We start from the raw sequence: 17236 nt of genomic DNA, 5'->3' as shown, positions 1-17236 counted from the left end.
ACTACACACATATTAAATAAACTAGGAAGGAACATTTCATATACAATATGTTACTGCAAGCCTCAGCGTTTAAGGAATAGAAGAAAAACCATGACTATTTTGCGCAATGGGCCATAGGCTAAAAGAATTATGCACCCATAGACAAAGCAAAAAAAAAAGTGGATTCAGCTTTTGAAGTTTTTATCTAATGATACTTTAGAAAACAGCCTTGTATAAAAGCTTGCATTTTAGGCTACAGATGTCACAATAATGTTTTCGGAAGATGGTAGGCACCTGATATACGGTGGTTTTGCATAGAATCGCTGACCCCTAGAGGTGTTGAAAAAAAAAAAACGTTTCGCCCTCCTCGCGTCGCCCCCCAGGCGACCGAGGAGGCGAACCCTAGTCCACCGCCTCCACCCCTCCCCTCCGTCTCCCCTTTCCCTCGTCGCCCCCAGAGACGTTGCCGGCCTAAGGCCACGACGCCGGTGAAGGGGGCGGCGGGGATCTGAGCTCCTGGCCCCCGCGCGGTTCCTGGCTGGGGGGATCTCCGCGCCGGGTGGGGTCGTCGGGCGTCTCCTGGGCCGAGGGCCGAGCTATGGCGCGGCCGGAGGTGTGCGAGGCGTCTGGTGGCGGCGGCCTTCCTTCCTGGGTGGGGGCTCTTCCCCTCTACGCTTGTCGTGGAGGCTTCGGGCGGCGAGGCGGCGACCTCGTGAGGTGAGGCGGCGTCGACCGCGCGGCCGGCGGCGTCCGCGGATGCGGTGGCCCGGGGATCTGGCTGTGCGGGCGGCAGTTCTTCGGTGGGTGCAGGCTTTGCGCCGGCGGCTGCGGCCGTCTCGCGCCAGATCTGGAAGGTCAGTTCCCTCGGTTTTGGCTCTCTCCTCCCCGCAGGTCTCATCTTTTGGCGTCCTTGGCGCCGGAGTAGACGATGTGCGGGAGCTGGTGGGGTGCTTTGGGGCCGGAAGAAATTCTTGGTCTTTGACCACTGCGGCGACGACGCCTTTGGCGCCGGCGCTGCAGAGGTCCCAAACCACCCACCCCACCACCGTTCCAGGCAAATGCTCATAATCCTTCAGATTGGACGGCGGCGGCGCCATGGGCGTCGTCCCCTCCTTGGAGGCGCCGTCTGGGGGCGGTGGTTGCTGGTGAGTGATGCCGGGCGTGGTGGGTTCTGTGGCTGGGGTGCTGCTGCTGGAGGCGCTAGTTGTCCGCGCTTGGCTCCCCGCATCCTTGTGAGCCGTGTCCGCCTCAGCTTTCCCTCCGTCTCGGTTGGTCTTGTTCGTGCTGGTGGCGGCTGTGGTGTGCTCGTCGCTGCGAGAAGGGCTTTGTGACGCATCCCCCTGTGTTGGTCTCCGGGTCGGTACAACCTCCTTGTTCAAGGGTGAGCAGCTCCTCGTTTGACGGTTCGGCGCCCTCGATCCAGGGCGAGAGGGTAGGGACCCTCTTCGGCGAGGAAGGAGGTTGGTACTCTACCTAAGTCACTGGAAGATGCTCACTTGGTGCTGGCTTCAATGGCGTCTGGCCGTTCCTCTGTTGTCGTCAGCTTTCAACTAGGCTCCGAGTCTGGAGGTCTTCGTCTACCTCAAGCTGGGCTTGTTTCTTATCTTCTACTAGGAAAACTGCCCGTGCGTTGCACCGGGTGAAACAAATACTCAAACAACACACACTTCTTCTCTTTTGTATCCATGATCACATTCATCATGTGTCAATGGAAACACCAAGGCAGTTCAAATTGCAGACTAAACGAGGGAGCCGAGGAGAATATATGAAGCAGGGCAAGCACCACTACCAGTCCTCTCCATCATGTACAGGCGAAGAACAATATCAACACCACACTCGGCGATAATAGTCGTCCTGCTTCACCCTTAGGTTCAAATCTGCCAAAATCCTCAGCTGATAAAAATCATATTTTTTTATATGGTAAGTACTATGCTGAAATATTCACATATCACAAACATGTAGTATTTTAGAATTTTCACCAATATCAGGCCAAGACAGCTTCGTGCTTATTGACTGGGAACCAAAGCCCAAACCACGACAGGCCATGACCGTGTTACAAAAAGATTGTTAACTGTAGCTTAGAGTTACTTGCTGGATCAAACTTCCCATCAAGACGAATCCAGACGTCAGCTAAAAATCTCACAAACTGTTCTACAGAAAGTTCACTTCAGCTTGACAGAGGTGATCTCCAACTGATCGATTATAATCATGAATAACCACATCCATCCTTGACAGTGGATCATCCGTTGCATCGAGTTCGAATATCCTGAATTCCTGATGTCTTTCCTTGTCCCCTCATGGCCAGAGAACACGAAAAGAAATTTACATGTGGCCTTTCTCGATCGAACTCACATCACAGGCTGACAAGCTGTATGTTGGCGCCAGTAGCTAGCTTGCGTACGGAAAACTGCACGGCTTGAGGATCCATACCACCGATCTAGGCAGACACGTGCTCCAGTGCGCACGGCAGCCGTCACGGCGTCTGTTGCCTTCGGGCCTCCGGCTCCAGGCACACAACGCCGTATTCAAGAAGCATGTTCCCGCCTCCTCGCCTCGGACCAGTGAAGCCCCGCCGCACACTCCTTCCCCACCTACGGAAAATGCTCCACTCTGTATCCGTCCAGCAACGCGGGTGGCGCCGGGACGCCGAGCTCGGCGGGACCTGTCCGGGAAGACGAGGCTCGGTCTGCTTGATGGTGGTGCGCACGCGTGGGACGGGAAAGTTGGGTCCATGCAGGAGGCCACGGAGAAGGGGGGTTGGTGCTGGGTTGTAGTTCGCATCCGGGATTGGAATTTGGAAATTGTTGTCTGAGGACGAAGGCAGCATCGAGTGGTTCCAGTTGTTGTCAGGGGAGGGTGGAGGCGGCGGACTGGTATGAGATTTCGGTGTCGGCGTTGTTTCCTCAGATCCAACATGCAGATGACTCTCCTTGGGAGCACCTGCACCTGCACGGTGGTCTTGAAACCGGGCAAGACGACAATGATTTCGAGCAGATCACCGTCCTCGGGAGCACTTCAACGATGCTGTTGAAATTGTGGAAGAGGACGGCAATTTCGATCACGATAATTGAGGTGGGTTTTCGACTTTTCGTGGAGAGACTCGATTCCTTTTTATATGCATCTTCGTCTTGCCCTCCTCTTCACAGCACGGGGGAGCTCCGATTTGGTGTCCATGGGGAGTCACGATCGAGTCTCCAGGATTGGCCAGGCGGCCTAGTTAATCGTGGTTTTGAACTTCATCGCCTAGGTATTTGAGTACATGCTCGATCTCGATCGGGTTGTAGAATCAAGACAGACTCTGCTACGGGACCGTACATGACGAACAAAGGATTCCATATGAGTTCTAATGGGACTTGCTACCTATGAAGCCCACGACGGCGAAGGAAACAGGACCAGGAAATACGGACGATGAAGCACTTTGTGATTGACGAAAGCGTAAAACGACGGACCAAACCAAGAAAACGTTAGCTCTTTTATTATTAGGTATATATGTGCTTGGGGTGTGCGTGGTGTTGTAAGCTGCTTGCAGCATCGTTGTATCATCGGCCGTATGGCTTTATTAATTTAAAGCTGGGCTTTCGTGCCTTCTGTTTAAAAATGGCTGCCCCCTGAGAATTTCGGGTGATGAATCAGGAGAGATACCAACATTATCATCAAAATTATTTATCGTATTCGGCACTGTTGGTGCTTCCCCTTCAACGTTGAGCTTAACACGCTGTGACAGAATAACCCAACTTAACTCAAAGAAGATCACCAGACAACTTACATGTCAAAACCAACAAATAATGAATAAATTTATGAAGAATGATACCTGGAATATTTTGCCTAAAGTTTTCAATCCTTTAGCTCGAGCTCTCAGTTCCTCCCTCCTAACACTACTATCTTGAAGCACCTGATAATGGTAGAATATTTAAATCCAGTGCTACAACTTATGATAATATGTAAGATGAACACAAAAACAGACGTGCCAGAATAGTTTAAGGGAGTCAGGATATGAGGACGGACCATTTGGCAGACACGTGACAGGGTTGCCTCTATATCAGCAACAATAAGCTTCAACAACGAATCAACCATAACACTTTTATGACTCTTCATGTAAGCTTCAAGATCCTCCTCGGTGTAATTACATTCCGCACTAAGATGCTTCTTTAAGTCTTCCTGCAACTGCATAAGAGCTATTGCACCTGCAGAGAAAAAATCAAACCAAAATACAAACCTTAATTGGTAAACTAGCATAGCATGTAGCAAAACAAACATTAGTTATTCAATAGGACAAATAATAAAATAAGATTTACCTGTTGCAGCTGTCACTTGGGATTTAATAAAATGACCTTTGTTTCGAAAGCATTCAGCTATAAACGGAACCCTCAAAAGGATAGCTTTTATTCCAAGCTCCTTGGCAGCTTGTCTTGAATACATGTAACCAATAGTACTCAGCATATAAACCCCATATGCTGCAGGACATGAAAACCAGAAAAGAACATTCAGCCGATCAAAGTCAGTTTTATGAACATAGAGAAAGAAGGGAATCTCAAAGTTTGATTCATATAGGTAATATCAACAACAACAACAACAACCAAGCCTTTCAGTCCCAAACAAGTTGGGGTAGGCTAGAGTTGAAACCCATAAGATCTCGAAGCCAAGTAATGGTTCCGGAACGTGGATAGCTAACTTCATTCATATAGGTAATATACACCAACAAAATGATCAAACAGTTCCAGAGCTACTTAGTTGGGAAAAAAGCAGAAAAGACAACCCGAGGTTGTGAAAAAAAAATCAAAGGAAAAATAGATAAAAGTATAGAGCAGTGAGCAAGTGAGAAAATTTTGTGATAAGCCTTTCAGAGTGATGAGAGGATTGTCATGGATGCGCACCTGCATCAGAAAGTCTCGACACCTCAGCCTCAGCAATCTGGATAAATTCATGTTTGTTTCCTTGAACATAAACGTTCAATCTATTCTTCAGTTTTTCTGCTAGTTTTTCCCCCCTTTCCCTTTGTACAGTCTGCAGTAGTTGTTAAGAGCTTAAGTATGACAGCAAGAACAACATGGTACCACTTAGTAATTAAAAAAAATGCAGCACTGAAAACGAACATGTATCTTAGTTAGTTTTTTTTATTACAATAACGACATAAAGAATGTTTAGTTGTAATCTAGCAATTAAGTCATCAGCCCCTAATTTCATCTAATTGCTATTGCAAACACTAAGTGACTCCGTGTGTATGCTAGAAGCAGCGGAGTACTGTGGAGGCTGAGAAGTATGAACAATAATATTCCACATAAGAAATATCATGCAGAAAGAACAATACGTTATGCATATTTGATACTAACATGAGAAGTGTAACGAACCAGCGAAACAAGAACAATAGAAAATAATTTCTTGGGTTTGAAGGCTTTCCAGAGGCATTATGGCTTCTAGTGTAGCAGAGCGTAGTGTTAAATATTGATCTCACTGGAATATAGGTATGCATCATGACTTGGTTGAACAGTGTATAGTTTGAAGCTAAAAACAGCTCATGTGCATACACTATTTTTTGTTAACAAAGACATACACGCATTTTGTCTTGCAACTTCCTTTCATCAATCTGTTCATCTTCACCAAAAATATCGAGTGAGGCCATGGATGCCATCGCCAGTTCACCAATGTAATCCTCAAAAATCTCACTACCAAATAGCATAACAAAAATAGCTGCCGGATCAATCATTGTTTCCCTGTATAAATGATAATAGGAAACCAGTAAGAAGGTAATCATCTGATAAGTTTCGGCAGCACGCTATCACCATTTACATTGTCAAACAATATATCTAGGGGCAGTCAACTAAACCACTACACAAATAACAAAAACGCAGGTTCTTGTACATAAAGTTTATCCTTCTATCTAATAAAAAAGTGCTCCTGCCATTTGCTCGAAAAAATATATATCCACGAAGAATACCTTTTTTGAAAATTAGTCCAAAAAGTTCACAATAAGTATTTTTTCAATCATACTTACGTTGAAATACCAGATTTCCCATATGAGTCGTATGTTTGACGCTGTGCGGGGTCACTGAGTACTTGGTACGCCTCGCCGAGCTCCTGCAATCACAATAACTCTGGTGACCATACAATATAAAGAAATAACTTTTTTAAGAAGTCATAGTAAGTATTTAAGAGTGACAAGATCCACTGCAAAGTAGCACTACTTCAGTCTTCAGCAATGCTCAACACATTGCAAAAGTAACTCGATATTGTATTATACTGGCTTGCAAGTGTTAGAACATGTGTATAAGTTGTATTTAGCCCAAATAGTCTAGTCTAGACCAAGGCCCAAGATGGCCCATTTAACCTATGTATATTACTCTGAAGTCAATAGAGAAAAGGGTAAGGTTGGTAAAATAACATGGTATCAGAGCCAAGGTTGCTCGTGACCTAGCTCCAGCCGCCACCGTTGGCAACTCGCCGGCGGCTGCTCCGTCGTCTTCGCACGAGCTCAAGCAGGGCTTGTGCCGTCTCCCGTCGTGATGCTCGCCGCGTCCAGGTTGGACTCACTGTTGCTGCTTTCATCTTCATCCTGTGTGAGTCCAGATCGGACCAGGTTTGTTGTGCTTGTTCATCCTATTGCTGCTCTAGCTGTTTGTTTCTGCAAGGAGCTGCCGAAATCCGCTAGTCTGCCCGTTCATCACTTGCTTTCAGTGTTAGTTTTACTCTCTGTAGTTGCTTGTTCTCTCTACTGCTCTGCCAGTGGTTGAAGCTGCTAGTGCCCTGTATTCTGCTCAGTAGTTGTTGCAAGGGATTTCTTGCTAGCTTGTTAAAATGGCCAAGGACGGATCTATCTTTTCTATTGACATCAAGTTTGATGGCCCAAATTACAGAGAGTGGGCATTCTCAGTGAGAACTGATGTGAGGACTGCTGGATTTGATGACCATTTGACTGATGATCCTCCAGATTTTAAGGAGGATGAGGCCATGAAAAAGGCTTGGAGGAAAACAGATTCTAAGGTCATGGGTGCCTTAATCCTTAATGTTGCTCCGTCGTCGCGGATGAGTCTTGAGCATCATATCACTGCAAAAGAAATATGGAAGTATTTGGAGCAGCGATATCTTTGGCCAAGTGGGGCACTTCACTACTCCTTATTGCAAAATTTGCAAAATCTTCAGCAGCATGACTCGTCCATAGAGGAGTATTATGAAGCTTTTACTTGAATCACTAGTCAGCTTATGTTAATGACTCCAAAGAGTCGTTCTGGTTGTGAGTCTTGTGTGGCGAAGGAGAATTATGAGGCTCAATGTTTCATGTTTCAGTTTGTGATGAGGCTTAGGCGGGAATTTGAGAACAACACAACTCAGCTTCTTGGTCGTCATGCACCTCCTTCTTTGGATAAGGCGCTTGCTACCTTAATTGTTGAGGAGACATGTCTTCGCTCCCTTACCTCATCCACTGGTCCAATGACTCACACCAGTGTTCTTGCTGCTCCTTGGGGCTCCTTTAGAGGTTCTACGCGAAAATTTTGTACTCAATGTAAGAAGTCTAGACACACAATTGATAGTTGCTTTGTCCTACACCCAGAGTTAAAATATTACCCAATGCAAGAAGTCTGGACACACAATTGATAGCTGTTTTGTCCTACACCCAGAGTTATTGACTAAGTACCAAAGGAAGTTTCCTCCTCAACAGCAGCAGCAGCAGCGTCATCCCCATACTAGGAGGTCTTCCTATTGTGATAGGTGAACCACAGCCACAACCAGGAATGAGTGCATCAGCTGCTGCCTCTCCGTCTGCTTCTCGTGTTACTCAGCCTTGGGTGCTTGATTCAGGAGCATCTTTTCATGTCACCTCTGATCGTTCCCAGCTTGTGTCATGTCAGCCAGTGAAGGATGGTGCCTACCGCTGATGGTACACCTTGTTCTGTTACTCATCGTGGCTCTCTTTGCACATCCAAGTTTTCAATTCCTGATATTTCCTTTGTTCCTGAATTATCCATGAGTTTCTTGTTTGTTGGTCAAATTACTGATATGGACAACTTTGTTAGTTTTAGCAAAACCTCATGTTATGTGCAGGATCTTCAGAGCAAGAGGATCATTGGTACTGGCCATCGCCTTAGTGGATCTACGCCCCTCTACGAGCTTGACACCCTTCATCTTCTTCAGCTTTCGCATCATCTGCTCCCTCTTCCTCAACGTCAAGATCCACCTCTCCGTTCTCTTTCGCCCATTGGCATCATCGTTTAGGTCATCTATGTGGTTCTCGTTTTCTGGTCTTATTGGGCAAGGTGTTTTGGGCCGTGTTCCTGTGGATGCCTTTTTCCGCTGTAAGGGTTGTAATCTAGGGAAACAGATACAACTTCTTTATCCCTCTAGCACTACCTATTCTAGCGGTCCTTTCGATTTAGTGCACTCTGGTGTATATGGGGTCCTTCTCCTTTCGTTTCAAAAGGTGGTCACAAACATTATGTCATATTTGTTGATGATTACTCTCGATATACTTGGGTCTATTTTATGAAACATCGTTCCCAGTTGAATTCTATATATCAGGCTTTTGCACGCATGGTTCATACTCAATTTTCAAGTGTTATTCGTGTTTTTCGCTCTGACTCAAGGGGGAGTACCTCTTTGCATCCTTTCTTGAGTTTCTTGCTTCCGAGGGTACCCTTCCCCAGTTGTCTTGTCCTGGTGTTCATGCTCAAAATGGCGTTTCTTCTTTTGTCCCTACTCATTTCTGGGGTGAAGCTATTTCCATAGTTGTGTATCTCATAAACATACAACCTTCTTCTCGTCTTCAGGGCAAGTGTCCTGGTGAGGTTTTGTTTGGTTCACCACCTACATATGGCCACCTTCGTGTCTTTGGATGTACATGTTATGTTTTATTAGCACCTTGTGAGCGTACCAAGTTGATTTCTCAATCTGTCCAGTGTGTTTTTCTTGGATATAGTCTTGAACACAAGGGGTGTCGTTGATATGATCATTCTGTTCGTCGTATTCGTTTCTCTCGTGATGTCACTTTTAATGATGATCAGCCCTTCTTCTTTAACTCTTCTACTCCCTCGTCATCCTCCACTTCTTTAGAGTCCACCTCTTTTCTTTCTCTTCCACCGATCTTCAGTCCGGATGAGTCAGTCTCTGATCAACCACAACAAGACACACCTTCCTCACCAGTTTCTCATTCCCCAATTGATTCATAATCCACTCATTCCTCTTCTGTTCCACCAGCCCCACGTCATATTGAGCCTTTTCCTTTATATTATAGTCGTCAAACAAGAGTTTCATCTGATATTCAGTCGCCTATTCCTTCATCATCTACTCATCTGACAAGTACCACTGAACCTTGCACTGATGATTCCTCTCAAACAAACAGGTATGCCCTTCGTGATCGCTCCTCTCTTGAGCTTCCAAACAGATATAGAAATGAATTTCGTGTTGGGGCAGCCTGTGAGCCTAATTCTTATCAGGAGGCAGCCATGGTGCCCGAGTGGCAGTTGGCCATGTCTGAGGAGCTTGCTGCTCTCGAGGCTACACGTACATGGGATATGGTACCTTTACCTCCTCAATCAGTCACTATCACTTGTAAATGGGTGTATAAAGTCAAAACCAGGTCAGATGGTTCAGTGGACCGCTATAAGGCCAGACTTGTTGCTAGAGGTTTTCAGCAGGCTCATGGGAGAGATTATGATGAAACATTTGCGCCAGTTTCTCATATGACCTCTGTTCGTACTTTAATTGATGTGGCTGCTGCTCGGTCATGGAAGATTTCACAAATTGATGTAAAGAATGCATTCCTTAATGGTTATTTAGAAGAGGAAGTTTATATGCAGCCACCTCTAGGTGTTGAGGCCCCATCTAGTCATGTTTGTCGCCTTCGCAAAGCACTCTATGGGCTTAAACAAGCCCCTCGTGCGTGGTTTGAGCGATTCAGTTCTGTGGTTTGTGCTGCATGTTTCTCTTCCAGTGATCATAACCCTGATCATGACCCTGCACTTTTCATTCATACATCTGAACGTGGACGTACTTTGCTTCTTCTCTATGTGGATGATATGTTGATTGAGATGATCAGAAGTACATTGCCTTTGTGAAAAGAAAGCTAAGTGAGCAGTTCAAGATGTCAGACCTAGGATCTCTCCGTTACTTTCTGGGGATTGAGGTTGATTGCACTAATGATGGCTGCTATCTTTCTCAGTCTCGCTACACTCAGGATTTGATAGCGCGCTTAGGTCTTACTGATACTCATATTCCTGCTACACCGATGGAACTACAGCTGCAATTGCGCTCTACTGATGGCATTCCTCTTAAGGATCCCTCTCGCTATCATCATGTTGTTGGCAGCCTTGTATACCTCACTGTGACCAGACCAGACATAGCCCATGCAGTTCATATCCGTCAGTTTGTTTGTGCTCCTACCTCAGTTCATTATAGTCACTTGCTTCGTGTTCTTCGATACATGAGGGGGACATCATCTCGTCGGCTGTTTTATGCCCGCACAAGCCAGCTCCAGCTTCATGCTTACTCTGACTCCACTTGGGCGAGTAATCCTGATGACCGTTCCTCGCATTACTGGTTATTGTCTTTTTCTAGGCACATCTCCTATTGCATGGAAGTCGAAGAAACAAAATGCAATATCACAGTCTAGTGCTGAGGCTGAACTAAGAGCACTCTCTACCACCACAGCAGAAATCATTTAGCTTCGTTGGCTGTTGGCTGATCTTGATGTCCCATGTGATGCACCCACTACCATTCTTTGTGATAGCACTGCTGTCATCCAGATTGCAAATGACCATGTCAAGCATGAGTTAACCAAACATATTGGTATGGATGCTTTCTTCACATGTTCTCATTGCCAACAATCAACCATTCACCTGGAATATGTTCCGTCGGAGCTTCAACTTGCAGATTTCTTCACAAAAGCTCAAACAAAAGAACATCATAAGCTTCATGTTCTCAAACTCAATGTCTCAGATGCACCTTGAGTTTGAAAGGGGGTGTTAGAACATGTGTATAAGTTGTATTTAGCCCAAATAGTCTAGTCTAGCCCAAGGCCCAAGATGGCCCATGTAACCTATGCATATTACTCTGAAGTTAATAGAGAAAAGGGTAAGGTTGGTAAAATAACAGCAAGATGCTAATAGTACATGAGATACAAGCCCATGGTTGAGAGCGATTAGTTACAAGGGGGATACAGGAATCAGCTGATTGCCGGACATTACTTTCACATGCTTCAGCGATTATGCAAAGCAATTAGTCTAATCTTTGTGGCAGTCCAGAATGATTCATGGTGTACAGAGGAGCAAGATGCCATTAGAACCTTGTTATTTTAGGCACAACTGCTGCCATGATCATTTAGGGAGAGACTAGATTATGCTTTGTGTATTTCTTCAATGCCTCTTGTTGGGAACAAGGTGCATATGCTCAGTTAATGCAAGTCCAATTTTTGACAATGAATCACTTGGATGATGGGCTACAGAGAGCACTTCAGTCATCTTGACGCCACACATTACTTACAATGTCAATTTTTAGGGTTCTTAGACTAGCAGAGTAATTTCAACGGTTTTGCTATGTCTCAGTCAACTGAGATTTTCTTAAGTCTAAGTCACTTACAAAAATGTGCTTTGAGTTGCACTTTTCTGTTAAAAAGTGCAATTGCACTTTTCTGACAGAAATGTGCAACTGAACCGAGTTGCACTTTTCTTTAAACTGTAATTGCACTTTTCTGAGTTGACTGAGACTTAAGAAAATCTCAGTCAACTGAGACATAGGCACACCCTTTAAATACCATGGCAATATACAACAGGTCTCGGTGCAGCATCTATTCGTATTCAGCGAGGTTGCAACATGGATGCCTGTTAGCACTCGCACAACAGATGCTTTGGTATGTCCCTCCCTATACTTCTGATAGGGGCGGCAATTATGGTGACTCAAGGACTTCCCTAGTGAGCCGTTTTGATTGCTAGAAGCAGGGAAGCAACAAAGAAATATTGAGAGGTACAGATGCTACCACACTGCATTCATATATACAACTAAACACTCGTCAGATACAGAAATGCACATTTTGCTCAAGAGCAGGAGGAATACACACGATGGCCCCCTACGTACATCTACAGCTAACACTAGTATTGACTGATGTGGCAATTTCTTGATCAGCAGTGAGCAGCACTATTCGTGACAGTTACAGGCTTACAGCAGTATGATGAGTTTTGCGTCACACCGAGAGCATGTCTAACAGGTCCCTTATTTTACCGCCCCGTAAAACGCGAGTATTTTGCCCCGTATAAAAAAAGTGCTCCTAGATTGATCGTTCCGTCTAGCAGACCCCGTATTTCACCCCGTAAATTCGTAAATTTAAAACCCCAGGAAACTTGTTCATATTCATAGTTCATAGATTGTTGATCATACATAAGGATCAACATATATACATACAAAATTGCGCGATCCTATGGATCGCGACTTCTGGTCGAAGAGGTCGACGATGTACGTGTCCGCCTCCGCCTCCCGCGCCTGCGCCTCCTTCACAGCGGCGATGGCCGCCACCTTCAAGAAGAGGGGATCTTCCTCCTCCTCTTCCTCCTCCGCCGCTGGTGCTCCCGATGCGCGCGTCCCATGCCGCCTTCGCCCGGCGGTTGCGCTCCCACTCGGCGCGCCACTTGTCGAAGTCGGGGCCGCTCATCGGCTTGAGCGGCGGATCCTCCTTGTACCAGCGCCCGCCCACGGCGAACTCACGGAGCGACGGCGGCACGTAAAGCGCGCCGGCGTACCGGCACGCCGCACGGCGACTCCCCGCGGCGGAGCGCTTGCATTGGCGGTGCCACGCCTCCTCGACGGTGTCCGGCGAGCGGGATCGCTTCGATCCGCTCACCGGCGACGCGGTACTGCTTCGGCGTGCGTACATGCTGACCGGCGGTTGAAATGCGGAGCTAGGGCGCGCGGGATTTCTCGCCGGAGCTAACTGGGGAGGCGGCGGCTCACGGCGGAGCTAGGGTTGCGAGTGAGGAGTTAACCCCTCACTCGCACCTTCGCCCGGTATAAGTAGGGGGCGGCGGTGCAGATATCCTGGGCCCCGTATTCCGCCGAAACGGGCCGGCCCGAATACGGGGCCTGCTAGACAGCCCAAACCGCGCCTGCCTCGCATCCCGCCGGAATTTTACGGGGTGGACGGGTTTTAAGAGGCCTGTTAGACATGCTCTGATGTGGTTGGCACTCTGCAGAAGTTATCGTGGTAGGAAAACAAAAGCGGAGCAGAGCAGAGGGAACACTTGCCTGGAAGATCTGGGCCGCGAGGGGGTCAGTGGGGTTCTTGTCGGGATGGACCTGCCTCGCCTGCAATAAGGCAACCGTAATGAGCTCCTCAAATCAACACGAAATTCGCCAGAGCGATCAAGCGGGGTGGAAGGCGCGTGAGCGAGGAATTCACCTTGACGTAGTAGGCCTTCTTGATCTCGGCCTCGGTGGCCGACGGGATGACCCCCAGCACGTCGTAGTACCCCGTCTCCCGCACCATCGAGCCGACCGCCGGCCCGAAACCAGACGCCGGATCTCACGCTAGCACGACCGGAGGGCCCCGGGTTCTCCTCGCACGGCCAGTCTACTCCGCCCGGCGGCGGTGCGTGGTGGCGAGACGAAAGCTGGCGGGCGGTGCGGTACGGTGGTCTGGCGGTGGGGATCCTCCGCCCGCCCGATCATATATAAAGCGGGAATAATTCGCTTACTACTTTCTTTTTTGGCTCCCGCATGGAATAGTGGGAGGATGAGTCACGTTGACATGGAGCCGAACAAGCGCCCTTACTTTGCCCTTAAGAAAGCTTATGATAGGGTGAAGTGCGACTACTTGCATGGCTGTTTGAGCGAGCTTGGCTTTGCTTCTTCTTGGATTCAGTCTGTAAATGGGATGTGTAACATGTGTGAGATATGCCGTTCGGATAAATGGCGAATTGACTGATCCTGTTATTTCATCTAGAGGCATTCGACAGGGGGACCTAACAAGCCATTACTTATTTCTTCTTTGCAAGGAAGGTTTGTCTAGTTTACTCAAGCAACGTGAGAACTGAGGTGAGCTCCAAGGTGTCAAAAAATGGTAGAATCGGTCCTCCAATATCCCATTTACTGTTTGCGGACGACAACATTTTCTTTGCACGAAGTAATAGTACGAGTGTGGAGGCTCTCAAAGCTACGTCATCAACGTACTGCGAAGGCTCAAGACAGAAAATAAATTTGAAGAAGTCCTCAGTTTTCTTTGGGAACCGTTGTGATGCTCATTAAAGGACAAGTTATGGACAACCTGGGGGTTCATAGTGAAGTGCTTGGTGACTTTTATTTGGGTATTCCGACTTCTGTGGGTCGATCACCGACGGTGACGTTCCATTTTATCTATGATATGATCTGGAAACGGATCAATGGTGTGGTTGATAGACCCATGTCAAGGGCGGGCAAAGAAACCTTCCTAAAGTCGGTGATGCAAGCTATTCCAACATATGTGATGAGTTGCTTTCAAGTACCAATTGCTAATTGTGATAAGTGGCGAACAACCATTGCTAATGAGTGGTGGGGTGTAGAAGATGGAAAAAAGATGCATTGGAGGTCATGGGATTGGCTCTCCTCTCCTAAGTATCTTGGCGGCATGGGCTTTCGTGATTTCCCTTTATTCAATCAAGCCATGCTTGCCTGATAGGGGTGGCGGCTACTCACGGATCCAACGTCATTATGTGCCAGAGTACTTAAAGGGAGATACTTCCCTCATACTAATTTTTGGCATGCTACAAAACCCAGGTCATCTTCATATACTTGACGTAGCATTTTGCTTGGAAGAGATTTACTACTCCGTGAAGTTCAATGGGGCATTGGAAATGGGAAGACCCAGTGAAGATTACCTCTGACAACTGGATCCTTAACATGCCACCGTACAGACTTTGCTATCTCATGCCAATTCCAAAAGATGCAACAGTTAGTTGTTTGCTTGATGAGGACACACGAGAGTGGATACCTGAATACCGTGAGTGCTTTCTTCGATCATGATATGGCACAACAGATCCTTCAGCTACAAACAGAGCAGGTGCTTCTTTAAGATTTTCCTAAAGTTGCTTTCTGGCACAGTTAAACCTCTCATATCTTCCAATTGGTCTAGCCGAAATAAAGCTTTATTGCAATTGTCAATACAAATAGAGAGCTTAGAAATTGATTTACTCCATTTTTTCAACTCATATCTCATCCTTTTAAATTTTTCATTCAAATTTGCAGCACTAGAGGGCTTATGTGTAGGTTTATCCCAAGTTTTTGCTACTACCTCCAAGAAACCAGGGTGGGCAATCCAAAATTCTCAAATATAAATAGTTTACTGCTAGGAATTGATGATTGAATTGAAACCAACAGTGGGATATGATCAGAAGTGGGCTTTCCTTGTGGTAGAACCATTGTAGCTGGATAACTCAAAGTCCAATGCATTGATGTGAAGCACCAATCCAATTGTTCCAACAAAGGATTATCTTGCATGTTACTCCAGGTAAACTTCCTCCCTTTGATAGGCATTTCAGTAAGATGCTGCTCTCTAATGAAATCATTGAATATCAACATATCATTAACATTGCCACCTGATTTATTTCTATTGGTTGGGGATCTAATAAAATTAAAGTCTCCCATAATTAACCAATCCTCATCATCTGGTATACTCAGATCAAAAAGCCATTTGATAAATACATCTCTATTATCCCCATCACATGGCCCATAAATATTCATAATTGTGAGAGAATGTGCATTATGTGTAGAGGTGAAGTACACAGATAAGGCAAAGGAAGTACAATGCATAACCATGCCAGAGAACATAGAACTTTGCCAAATAATAATTAAGCCACCAGATGCACCAGAGGAGGGGACATACACAAACTCATCAAAATTAGAAGGGCAACATTGCTTAATAAAAGCCTGATCAAAATGCATTTTCTTGGTTTCTTGCAAACAGATAACTGAACACCCACTAGAAGTGATAGCATTTCGAAGAGCTAAATGTTTATCACGACCATTTAAGCCACGAACATTCCAGCACAAAACAGACCATTTCTTAAACATATACATAAATGATACTACTGAAGAATAACTTCATTCTCCTCCTCCTCTGCAAGAAGCTTCTGGGAAGAGACATCAGATGGGTGAACACCACAGAGATTGACACCATGTTGCGGTCAGAAACCCACCGGCGAGCAGCGACGGGCAACACAGTAGAGCCGGGAGGCTCCCAGGACTGCGGCTGGCCCTGGTCCCTCCGAGCGACGGCCCGCAAAGACTCGGCACGCACGTCCGATGCTGGTGCAAGGGCGTGCCACCTTACCTATACCTGGTCAGGAAGGTGATGGATGTGTCTCGCTTAGTTTCCTGCATGGCATACACGTAAACATTAAATACGAGCCTCGATCGGCTCTCAGGTTGTCCTGTGAATCGGCTCAAAGAGCCGATCCACCCATGATCCGTACGAGGTGTACGAATATATGGTGGTCCTGCTTGATCAAAATAAAGCTAAAGCGACCTACTACGATTTAGGGTTTTCACCATATAATCGGAACATCCTACTCGTGATTGAGCCTGGCGGCCACGCACGGCGATCGTAAACCGACCCTAGACAAGGCCTAAAAACCAACACGAGGTTGATCCCCGGAACATCCTGTCTAGGGCTAGCAAACTACACCCTACGCGCCACCGGATCCTTCAACCCGTTTGTAAGGCCTAACTATGCAGATATTAAACTAATCCTTGAAGAACAAGGAGCAATCATAACGGATCGGATCTACTAAATAATGATCAAGCGGGTGCCGCCCTCACACCTAAGATAGGTGTAAGGGCGGCTAGACGTCTCAGTGGTTGCACGACGATAGCATGTGATACGATGAACAATGCTAACCCTAACACGTCTAAGATAACTACGTTGCTCGCCATCAAAAAGGCTTCAGTACGAGCAACGCATGAACAGCGAATAAAAGTGTACTGCTAATGCGATCTAGGCAGCTGATACGTCTCCAATGTATCTATAATTTCCGATGTTCCATGCTTGTTTTATGACAATACCAATATGTTTTGTTCACACTTTATATCATTTTTATGCGTTTTCCGGAACTAACCTATTGACGAGATGCCGAGAGGCCGCTTGTCGTTTTCTGCTGTTTTTGGTTTCAGAAATCCTAGTAACGAAATATTCTCGAATCGGACGAAATCAACGCCCGTGTTCCTATTTTCCCGGAACCATCCGTAACACACGAGAAGGACCGGAGGGGGGCACAGGGCCACCAAACCACACCCGGCGCGGCCCAAGGGG

At 46.5% G+C, this 17236-nt stretch overlaps 1 protein-coding gene across 3 annotated transcripts in view; it reads right to left on the bottom strand.

Moving 5' to 3' along the window:
• LOC124652710 (chaperone protein dnaJ 10-like) overlaps positions 1–13536 on the bottom strand; it is a 54200-nt gene extending 40664 nt beyond the window's left edge. For 2 of the 3 annotated variants that reach the window (XM_047191753.1, XM_047191752.1), the window contains exons 1-9: positions 13355–13536; positions 13201–13260; positions 5972–6054; positions 5531–5690; positions 4854–4983; positions 4275–4433; positions 3985–4163; positions 3791–3871; positions 3626–3694 (exon numbers count right to left, since the gene is read on the bottom strand). In XM_047191753.1, coding sequence (XP_047047709.1) covers positions 3626–3694; positions 3791–3871; positions 3985–4163; positions 4275–4433; positions 4854–4983; positions 5531–5690; positions 5972–6054; positions 13201–13260; positions 13355–13441 — 1008 coding nt within the window. In that variant the 5' untranslated portion in view covers positions 13442–13536. The remainder of the gene's footprint in view (positions 1–3625; positions 3695–3790; positions 3872–3984; positions 4164–4274; positions 4434–4853; positions 4984–5530; positions 5691–5971; positions 6055–13200; positions 13261–13354) is intronic. The other variant, XM_047191754.1, reaches the window with a different exon arrangement.
• Positions 13537–17236: the final 3700 nt, after the last annotated feature.

This window comes from Lolium rigidum, chromosome 5, assembly GCF_022539505.1.
Source record: "Lolium rigidum isolate FL_2022 chromosome 5, APGP_CSIRO_Lrig_0.1, whole genome shotgun sequence".
Lineage (NCBI taxonomy): Eukaryota > Viridiplantae > Streptophyta > Magnoliopsida > Poales > Poaceae > Lolium > Lolium rigidum.
This window is presented reverse-complemented; position numbering and strand designations above follow the sequence as displayed.